We start from the raw sequence: 10434 nt of genomic DNA, 5'->3' as shown, positions 1-10434 counted from the left end.
TCCTGATCTTCGTGGTACCCTTCTACATCGGCTACTTTGTTGTCAGTAATATACGCTTGTGTAAGTGGCTCCTCAGTTCTGTACGTTATCTTATCCCTCTTACGTGATTTCACTGCATGTGATTTTATTGGTCTCGATGAGGTTGCTTTTCCCCTCCTGCTACTGCTCCTTTAACGACGATCTTCATCTTGTCGCGTTTTAAAGTGCAGAGACAGAGGCTGCTGTTTGCGTGCGTGGTTTGGTTCACCTTCATGTATTTCTTCTGGAAGCTGGGAGATCCCTTCCCCATACTGAGCCCAAAGCACGGTAACGTTTCCCCTCTGAGGCGGCCTCGCGGGCAGCGGTTTGAAGCACGTGCTTTTAAACGTTGTGCTCTAACCAGCCTCTTGGGCTTTCAGGCATCCTCTCCATAGAGCAACTCATCAGCCGCGTGGGGGTCATCGGGGTCACGCTGATGGCTCTGCTGTCTGGTTTTGGTGCTGTCAACTGCCCTTACACGTACATGTCGTATTTCCTGAGGTAGGCGCGCACGTGCAAAACATCATTGGAGACGCCAGAGCGGTTTGCGTTTCTCCGCGTCCGCCTGCCGCTGGTTAGTAATGTGGAAATCCGTGTGCAAAAAGGAACGTGACGGACAGTGACATCCTGGCCCTGGAGAGGAGGCTGCAGCAGACCATGGACATGATCGTCAGTAAGAAGAAGAGGTGAGAGAGAGAGAGAGAGAGAGAGAGAGAGAGAGAGAGAAGCCCCCTCACACTCCCTTGCACACCGAACCGTCAAACACAATGGGCCATGTCCCGTTTTGAGCTGTTTTGCTTCGGAGTACCAGCGTGGCACCTCAGCCTTTGACCGAAGCGTGAGCTGTTTTTCGAACTGATGCTGCTGCTTTGAAGCAAGGCTGCGTTAACTAGCTGCCACTCTGACCCAATGCTGTGTCCTGTGTAGGATTGCCATGACCAGGAGACAGATGTATCAGCGTGGCGAGGACCAGAGCAAGCAGACGGGATTCTGGGGCATAATAAAGAGTGTCACCTCCTCCCCTTCAGCCAGCGAGAGTATCCTTCATGTCCACGCGTGCTCCTGACCTTAGTTATGTTTGCTAGGTGAAATACACACACACCTTAACAGACTGCGTTGCTTTACTGACATCCGCTGACTGACCTGTGGTTTGTGTTATGGATACGGCGTAGCTGCGGTAAAGCAAAGGCGTTTTAAGCGCCATCACTTTTAAGGTTCCTCCTATATGATGCGCATGAATAATTTCTGTATTGTATGTGTCTTCCTGATTTGCTGAGGGGTGAGAATTTGCTTGTTTATCAGTGATGCTATTTTTGTTTTTTAAATTAGTTAACTTTTTAAGTGGTTTAATCTATTGTAGTTAGTTTAGTGTTCAGGTTCCATGGCAGTTCACATTCACATCGATTAAGTTGGGGGGTTAAAACCCCAAAAATCCGACGTGATGCTCCTTGATGGTGGAACTGCAGACCTGTCCCTGATCCAGCAGGAAGTGGATGCACTGGAGGAGCTGAGCCGGCAGCTCTTCCTGGAGACCGTGGACCTGCAGGCTACCAAGGTGCAGCCTTTACTTCATGCAGTTTCACTGCACGTTTACACGCACGCATGCACACAAAAAGCGAGCTAGGTTTTACGCAAGCACCTGTACTGTCAACCATTGACATTATCAGTAATTAGACAGAAGATTTCATGAATTTCAATGGTCATGTGTTTAATTATTTGTATGATTGTCATACATTTTAAAAATGTTTGGTGCTCTCGTCAGGAGCGGATAGAGTACTCAAAGACTTTTCAGGGGAAATACTTCAACGTTTTGGGATACTTCTTCTCCATTTATTGTGTGTGGAAGATATTCATGGTAAGCATTTATTTTGTGCAGTCAAAATTTAAAAAATGGAGAAAAATGCTAACTGGCAAACCACTGTTAAAAGAAAGCAAAGATAATGTGGTTAAAGGGATAAGTGACTAAACCTACTGAGGGAACATTTTGACTCTATTTAGCTCAGTGGTGTGCTGATATTACGGTGTATGTTACTAAATATTCCACACGGTGAAGACCAGGAGTGAGCGATCGGTAATCGGCCGTGTTCGTGTTCTTAGGCCACAATCAACATAGTGTTTGACCGAGTGGGGAAGACTGATCCTGTGACCAGGGGGATAGAGATCACCGTCAACTACCTGGGAATTCAGTTTGATGTGAGCCCCTACCCCAAGTCTCTCTCTCTCTCTCACGTGTGTGTGTGTGTGTGTGTGTGTGTGTGTGTGTGTGTACGTACGTTTGCGAGTTGTCGACATTGATGGTCTGTGTGGTCTTGGCCTGTCTCTGGTTATGCATTAGTATCTTAAGCCACCCTCAACTTGGTGCCCCTCCGCAAGGTTAAAGGTCTCCACAAAGAGCCAATGATTGATCCGATAACACCTGGAACCCAGAAAGGGCAGAATGGGCGTGTGGGTGTCGCTGGCTGTGCAGAGCTCAGCCGTGCTGCTCCGGCCCTCGGGCAGGTGTTTACTCAAACCTCTCTTCTCTGCAGGTAAAGTTCTGGTCTCAGCACATATCCTTCATCCTGGTGGGAATCATTATTGTCACTTCCATTAGAGGCCTTTTAATTACGCTCACTAAGGTAAACTGCCTCTTATCTTATTCTCCTTTTGGAAATTCAGAGTTGTTTGTTTTAACTGGGTGTGAGGGTAGTGCCTTCTCAACGCCTCCTAGCCTGTGGCGTAGGGTCTGCTTGTCCACACTTCGACACGAGCGTAGAGTTTAAGGCCAAATCCGAAGAGCGCGTGGTTCTTGCGGGGTCTGAATCATGTCTCTCTTCTCCAGTTCTTCTACGCCATCTCCAGTAGCAAGTCCTCCAACGTCATCGTTCTGGTGCTGGCCCAGATCATGGTAACAGACCCGCCGAAAGCCGTGAAAACCAACATTTTGTCGCGTGACGTGTTAAGGAGCGGCCATCCCGCCGTCCTGTGTGTCTCCACAGGGCATGTACTTCGTCTCGTCCGTTCTCCTCATACGAATGAGCATGCCGCTGGAGTACCGCACCATCGTTACTGAGGTCCTGGGCGAGCTGCAGTTCAACTTCTACCATCGCTGGTTCGACGTGATCTTCCTCGTCAGCGCCCTCTCCAGCATCCTCTTCCTCTACCTGGCACACAAGCAGGCTCCTGAGAAGCATATGACGCCATGATCCCGGGAACGCTGGCCCCGTCCCAGTGAGGTCGGCCACTGCGTCCCCGCTCGGCCGCCTTTCAAAACCTTAATTTCTATGGGACTTTTTATTTGTGTTTGGGAATGAATGATTTGGGTTTTTTGTTCTACACTGGACCACTTCAGGACTCAGTAGGACGCCGCTTTACTGTTAGTATTGTGTTTTACAACAACCTTTACATCAGTGCCGTTTTTGAATTCGTAAAATAAGAAACATTCGGGCCGACACCAAACCCGCTGACGCTCGCGTGGAAGGTCAGATGAACGCAGCGACTCCAGAATGCAGAAAGTCAAAGACTGAGCAGGCAGCTTGGTTTCGTACTCAGTTTATTGGCCTTTTTAATCTGAGTGAACGCTCAGGTCCTCCGGACCAGAGTCTGCGCCTGTGTTAGCCAGCTGGGGTTTGACACTGAAATCTGAATGTCAGCTGAATTGGAAAAAAAATGTTAACTATAAAAGGGAAGATAGTATAACTAATTACCAAGAGCATTACTGTGCAAAAAGCATAAGGGTGCCTACGAAGGGTATCGGTGTAGTTTACAAATTCATAACGCAGCTCTTCATCACACCAGGCTGCTGTCATCATCGCAAGGGATGGGGAGACGCCAGGGACGCTGTCTAGATGTGTGCGTTTTGTTTAAGATGTTCAACGTCTGGTGTGAACGTATGAGTGATATCGCTCTCCACGAGGGAGAGGCCTACAGAGACTTGAATAAATAACTTTTTAATTAGTCCTGGTACTTTTTCATTTTCATTTTTGGCAAGCCTGCTGTGCTCTGGTCAAACCTTTCAGCACGGGAAACATTTATTGCTTAAAGTAAAGGCATTTTACCCTGATCATGCAAAAATCAATGAGGTAAAACTACATCTGAGATCCGGCACAAGGAGAGGCGAGCTCTCTCAAAGCTTCTCGTCGACACTCTTTTCCGAAGATGAAGACGACGATGTCTAAAACGACAGAAGATTGTTGTCAGAAGTCACTGCAACTTTAATGTAGCTTTGGACATATGTAATGCGGTTGGGGTTAAACATTACTAACCCTTGAGCGAGGTTGAAGTGGGGGTGTGGGCGATCTCTGAGGTTGCGGTTCCTCTCGTGTGACGGTGGTCTCCAGCACGTTGGGCGTCCGGGCCGCATCCAGCAGCCGTGGGGTGATGGCGACACCTTTGGACTTCAGGTAGTCATACGCCGCCTTCTCGGCCACCAGGAGCTCGAGCGTGTTGTCGCTGGCGCGGATCATCCTCACCGCCTCCTGGTGCGTGCACGTCTCCACGTTCACGCCGTTGACTTCCACCACGATGTCGTCGTCTGCCAAGCCGGCTCGCTCTGCCGCTCCGCCTTTCACCACCTGACATGACACAGTGGAGCAGCGAATGTTTACAGCTTGCCCAACCTGCTGTGTGTGTGTGTGTGTGTGTGTGTGTGTGTGTGTGTGTGTGTGTGTGTGTGTGTGTGTGTGTGTGTGTGTGTGTGTGTGTGTGTGTGTGTGTGTGTGTGTGTGTGTGTGTGTGTGTTGGCTGCTTACAAGCCTTCACGTATGTGGACGTGTTGGGGTGGTCTTTCCATAAAAGTGTCCGATCTATTCCGAATAAATCCTTTCAATTCCGAACCTCAAATCCAAACTTTTCTTTTTTTAAATCCCGGAAAGGTTTTATGTCATATAGAATGGGAATTCCATTCAATCGCCCTTGAGGCTTATGTAATACAGATTTTTCCTGCTTCTTCTCTTTACCCTGGGGGTCAAGTGTGATGGGAAAGTGACCAGTGACTAAAACTAGTTTTGCGGACCTGCTCCGGTTTTTTCCCCACCTGTTTGATGTATTGTCCCTGGACTCCCTGGATGCTATTGAGGTGGAAGCCGTATCCAGCTTCAGTCTTCTCCAGGCGGCACAGTTTGGGTTTGTAGTCTTCCTCTGCGTGGCCAGGTGCGGCAGGGACAGGGCTGGTCGCAGGCTCGGCGTGGTTCGTCTTAGGAAGGGAATCCCTCATTTCCTCCCAGTAAAGAAGAGGAGAGGCACCTCCCTAAGAAAGGACGCCCAGCCGTGACTTGCGCCATTTCCGCTCGGACGGTTCTGTCCTACGTTTCAAACCCAACTCACCATCTTGTACATTTTGTCTGTTTTGGCGTCCACCACCAGGAGGCAGCATCTGTTTCCACATTGGTGTATTTTGTCCACCACCTGTTCGTGCGTGCAGTGGTCCACCTCCTCGCCATCCACGGCCACCAGTCGGTCCTTCTCCCACAGTCCTGCTCTCTCTGCAGGACTCCCACGGTCGATTTGTCCAATGAAATGACCTACAGGCCAGAAGTATACTGGGATTTAAGTCAAAGTCAAATTTATTCATATTTTCATGTTTTTACAACAGTTGTCACAAAGCAGCTTTACAAATGTTCACGTCCAAGCCCCCAGTGAACAAGCCAAGGACGACAGTGGTGAGGAAAAACTCCCTAGAGCACGAGGAAGAAACCTCGAGAAGAACCAAGACTCAATCGGGGGCCCGTCCTCTGGCTGATATCATGTATAGATGTTTTGTGTTTTTTCTTGTGTAGTTTAATTTAAATAAGGGTGGTGTTTTAGAACACACAACTGGGTAATTTGTTAATGAGAGAATATTGCATTAGAAATACTGATGAGTCTTAGTGACGTTCACACAAATTGTTCAACCGGATAGCTGTCAGGAGCATCGGTAACATCAGTTTCTCTGTAGCCGTGGTGTTTTTACTGCCAGTTTTTAAGTGTGGTTAAATATGCATTTGTAAATCAATCCACAGGGACTGATTATCTATTTTTCCAATATAGTGACGACAGCACCATGCAGGGCAACGGTCACTTAAATGTACAGTCAATTTTCCTTTGGAAAAGTTAGATTGGATTTAAGTTCATTTCCAGTTAAACGCAATGTTTTTCCTGGACGTTATTCCAGTAACAGCCGACGGGCGTGACAATGTCGCGGGCATAGGTTCAATCAGGAATAGCTTTGTTGCGGGAGTTTCCATAGCATTTCCATAGCTGAACTGAGAGTGGAAACAGACGGGTTATGCACAGCGTAAACCTGGAAGGCATTTCGTACTAAATAAAGCTTTCTGACAGAGTGGGAGGTGAGCGTGTGAGATGTGATGTTACTGTGGTCATGATGAATGAGGGAGGTCGCTTTAGGACTGCAGGTAAATGCTGAAATTGCGATTTTGGTTGCTACTCTCATCTTCTTACTTGTGCTGTCCAAGATGAAAAAAAAAAAATCCACTTCTATGCAAGAGTTTTCTTCTGTGAAGGAGCTCCTGTGTGTGTGCGAAAGCTATGCGCCTGAGAAGGTGCTAGTCATGGGCCGTGTTGAGGCCTTGCTCATGGCTCCCTGTGAGCAACTGCAGTATACCTGGCATTGCAGGGTCCTCCATGAGGAAATAGCCATAACCATCATGCTCCTTGGTCATCTCCACACTGCGGGGTGTGTAGGGGAGGTGCTTCACCGTGGCTAGTCCTGCCCCCAGTGTGATGTGTTTGTTCCTGTAATATTTATCTGTGTCTCCATCAACCAATAAGAACATCACACTTGTTCCAGCAGCTTTGACCTGGGAAAACAGATATAAGGCCCGCATTATCCTTTTTCTAAAAGAAACCTTGAAACCTTGAACCCAAACTCAAACAACAGGTAAGTGTTTCGGGTTTTACAGTGTTGCTTACTTTTGCCACAATTTGGTCGTGTGTAGCACCTTCCACGTTTTCTCCGTTGATCTCCACCAGGCGATCATCCACCTTAACCCCTGCCTTGTCAGCAACTCCTCCCGCGAGCACATCCACCATGAACAAGCCTGCTTCACCTGGGAACACCGAGAGGAGTTTCACCTTCTTCTCGTTCAATTGTATGTCCACGGGCCCGTTTCAAAACGTAAAAGGCGTAATCTCACCCTTCATGGATTTGACAGAGAAGCCAAACCCAGTGGTGGTGGACTTCTGCAGATAGCAGAGTTTGAGCCTCGGTTCCGGGGCAGCCACTCCGTTCGTGGCGGGTTGGGCCAGAGTGGGGTGGGACTGTGGGTCTGCCAGGTTTATCCCACGGACTTTGGCCTGTTTGTACGCTTTCTCCCCCAGAACATGGAACGTGACAGTCATGCCGCTCTTCCTCACCAGATCCGCAACCTGTGGCAGGCGCACAAAGCAAACGTACACGTCTAAACCCTTGGACGAACCGTTCGATGACGGCCGACCTTTTGACCTGTCATTAACACGCGTCACGATCCGTAAAGAAGCCGGTTAGACTTTAACGCGGACGTGATCTAGTTCATCGTGTCGGGTTCTCCAACCTGGCCGTGTTCCAGGTTGTCCACGAATCTTCCGTTGACTCGGATGATGCGGTCTCCATCTTTGAGTCCCGCCAGCTCGGCAGGGCTACCCATCTCCAAGGCGCGGATCAGATGACCTTCCTCTCCTTGTTCGATCCTCAGGAAGAAGCCGTAGCTCTGACCCTCCCGCTTACTGAGAGCTATCACTCCAGGTTTTGGCACATCCATCTTTCCTAATGGGAAAGAACAAGCCACGCTTAACTAAACTCCAAACAATTCTACAGCAGGTACTGGCATGCGTCTGTTGTGCCAATATATCTTATCGCAATACACACTCCCGCCCTTCACATGGTACCTGCCAAATTAATTTACGGCGCACGCTGTTCTCTGATCTCTGATCTGATCTGAGCGTATAGTCCCTATGAATATGGATAGCTCAGGCGCCGTGATGGGCGTTTCTCACGTCTCCAGTTACATTTGATATGATACAGCGAAAACAAACAGATTAAAGTGTTATTACGAGCAACCGTTGACAGTAAGACGTTCTTCCATTATCCATACTTTTAAGTTTGTTTCTTTCTTTCTTTTTTAAATGTAATATTCAAACAATTCGATCATCCGACTGTTAGCTCAGGCGCCTGTTTTTGTTTTTGTTTTTTTAAACAAAGTTACCAATGTAACCAATGATGATGGATTTACGATAAAGAATTTAGATGTAGATTATATTTTTCATATTTGAAATGGCTCTACTCATGTCTTTGGATGGTGCAAGACTTCTGGAGGAAATTTGAGATTTATAGCAATTGTCTTCAGCCATAAAAGCACGACTGATGCAAAAATGTGAATACAAAAACGTACCAGACTGAAAAACAGAAGAAGAAGAAAGAATATTATGCTGACATGCTCGGATTATAATCTGGCTCTCTGATTGTTAATTGTTAAACTGTATGAGCGATGACAAAGTGCTCTGCATGCTGGAATGTTTGCACTTTGCCTTGATAATAAAATCAACAATATCAGAAGTACCAATCTTGAAACGAAGGAAAACATCAGAGCGGAAAAAGACAATTGCGTAGCCTTTTTTTTTTTTTTTTTTTTTTTTGCAATCCACTAAACTGTTCATACATTTTAGCACATATTTAAAACACGTTATGTAAAGTAGAGACAACCAGCATTTGACCTAAACACCGTCCGTCATTAGGAGACATTACTGGAATTACGCACTACCTCACTGGCCATTAGCTAAGCGTCACTGTTTATCCACTGTGCCATTTTACGATAAACATTTGTTGACAAAATCTGAATAACAACCGAAGACCATAGTGTACTATAACGAAACCCCGTAGGAATAAAGACAGAAAATAAAGCAGTGTGACTAAAAGGTGACATTCACCTACAAAGAATCTCACTAACGGATAATAAGGATACGTGTTTGCTTATCATTTTCATAAAGACATCAATCCATACACTTTCTCATACGTGAAGGTACTATAAACTTTGGTTATAATGTACCATCAATGTATGTCCTCGATTCATAATTTGTTCAAATTTTAAATCACTAGTCTGACGTGCGGCACAGAACCGACACACTTGTCCATAGTACCAGTGCTGATGTGAGTCTTGTAAGACAGACGTGACACAGGATAGCGCGACTCACCTGTTCCAGTCTCCCTGTCGTCCCAGTTTAAAGGAGGTGCTGGTGTCTCTTCACAGGTGTTATCTAGGCATGCCGTGGTGTGAAACGAACTTTGACAGACCAAAGGTTGACCTAAAGGCTGAGTTATTTAACCACAACGTGTGGATTGAATCCTCTTCACAGTGTTGCAGTGTGTGACAAAAATCAACCTTATGAACAAAGCAACTAGAATCGTTTTCCGAGCAAGTATATATACTTTTAATGTTTTCCTCATCGGTAGGTGTCTGATTACAATAAATAGATAAATACATAATCATAGATGCATAAAGAGTGGACTTTGATATTTGCTTGGTAGGGATCATTTAAACTGAAATATTTAAGGAGTATCTACTTTATAGAGTGATCCATGAATTCTTACTCTAAGTGCTGTAAGAACACACACACACACACACACACACACACACACACACACACACACACACACACACAAAATAACATGCCTCAGCAGTCTGTCTTTTCAATGCCCTTTAATTATTGAGCAGATGCATGAGAGTGCTGCAGTAACTTTGGAGGACCAGGACATCGGAACGCTGGTGGACAGTTAAGCGCGCGGTAGCCTACATCACGAGCCCTGCGCTTGGTTTCACCGCTCTGCCACACGGATGCATGAAGAAAGTTACTATTTTAAAGAAGTAAACTATTTTTATTTCTAGGAAATACTGAAATGGTGTACTATATTTCAGCAAAAATAGCTCTATACTATGGTTTCTAGATTTTTCCCACATCCAGTACATTTATTAAGTACACTTTAAATAAAAAATAAAGATGCAGACTCAAGAATTAATAGAATAGCTGGTCCAGTATTTATGAGCCCAACGTTACAAATGAGGCAGTCTGGAATATGTCTAACGATCACACAAAGAACACACATTTATATAGTTTTCACAAGTGATTATGTAATCACCCTACCTTCTTTACATACTAGTGTTGGAAATCTCCACTGCAACGTTCAAACATGCATTATTCAGTATATTTAAATTGAGACCCATCATTATGCAATTTGAAACAAGTATGTCCCATTGGATGATTTTCCTGTTTTGTTTGTTTTTAAGCAAAGATGCTGATTCACACCACCACAACATCTACAAGCTGAAGTCTTTCTCCTTCTCCACTCTGTCCGTGGTAAGACTCTGAGCCTTGTTTTCCACAGAACTTCTCAGTCTTGTAGCAAAGGAGATCTTTTTCCAGTACTAATGACGATATTTCTCATGGGGACAGAGTGATCTGTCTTAG

The 10434-nt window shown here is 45.9% G+C and overlaps 2 protein-coding genes across 2 annotated transcripts in view; one reads left to right on the top strand and one right to left on the bottom strand.

The window, feature by feature from the left end:
- si:ch73-390b10.2 (Golgi pH regulator) overlaps window positions 1-3954 on the top strand; it is a 7409-nt gene extending 3455 nt beyond the window's left edge. The window contains exons 4-14 of the mRNA XM_027022109.2: window positions 1-60; window positions 205-306; window positions 399-519; window positions 624-704; window positions 946-1055; window positions 1485-1573; window positions 1781-1873; window positions 2116-2211; window positions 2547-2636; window positions 2840-2905; window positions 2997-3954. The exon at window positions 1-60 is cut by the window's left edge and continues 47 nt beyond it. Of these exons, the coding sequence (XP_026877910.1) occupies window positions 1-60; window positions 205-306; window positions 399-519; window positions 624-704; window positions 946-1055; window positions 1485-1573; window positions 1781-1873; window positions 2116-2211; window positions 2547-2636; window positions 2840-2905; window positions 2997-3203 (1115 nt within the window). The 3' untranslated portion in view covers window positions 3204-3954. The remainder of the gene's footprint in view (window positions 61-204; window positions 307-398; window positions 520-623; window positions 705-945; window positions 1056-1484; window positions 1574-1780; window positions 1874-2115; window positions 2212-2546; window positions 2637-2839; window positions 2906-2996) is intronic.
- Window positions 3534-9223, bottom strand: pdzk1 (PDZ domain containing 1). The gene is made up of 9 exons (XM_027022108.2): window positions 9163-9223; window positions 7527-7738; window positions 7131-7362; window positions 6907-7043; window positions 6599-6794; window positions 5323-5519; window positions 5033-5245; window positions 4263-4571; window positions 3534-4171 (listed from the first exon to the last, which is right to left on the bottom strand). The coding sequence occupies exons 2-9, from the start codon at window positions 7731-7733 to the stop codon at window positions 4124-4126; spliced, it is 1539 nt and encodes a 512-aa protein (XP_026877909.2). The 5' UTR covers window positions 7734-7738; window positions 9163-9223; the 3' UTR covers window positions 3534-4123.
- Between the last annotated feature and the right edge of the window lie 1211 nt (window positions 9224-10434).

This window comes from Electrophorus electricus, chromosome 25 (genome assembly GCF_013358815.1).
Source record: "Electrophorus electricus isolate fEleEle1 chromosome 25, fEleEle1.pri, whole genome shotgun sequence".
In the NCBI taxonomy this organism is placed as follows: Eukaryota; Metazoa; Chordata; class Actinopteri; order Gymnotiformes; family Gymnotidae; genus Electrophorus; species Electrophorus electricus.
The sequence above is the reverse complement of the archived record's forward strand: the minus strand, read 5'-3'. Positions and strand labels throughout refer to the sequence as shown.

What these genes read in the sequence shown, in the direction of transcription:
- pdzk1 (XM_027022108.2), bottom strand. Translation starts at nt 7,733, where the DNA reads ATGGATGTGCCAAAACCTGGAGTGATAGCTCTCAGTAAGCGGGAGGGT. An exon ending in GGAGGACCCTGCAATGCCAG is followed by an intron (nt 5,520 to 6,598) that starts GTATACTGCAGT and finishes TCTGGCCTGTAG; the next exon opens with GTCATTTCATTGGACAAATC. An exon ending in CAGACAAAATGTACAAGATG is followed by an intron (nt 5,246 to 5,322) that starts GTGAGTTGGGTT and finishes GTCCTTTCTTAG; the next exon opens with GGAGGTGCCTCTCCTCTTCT.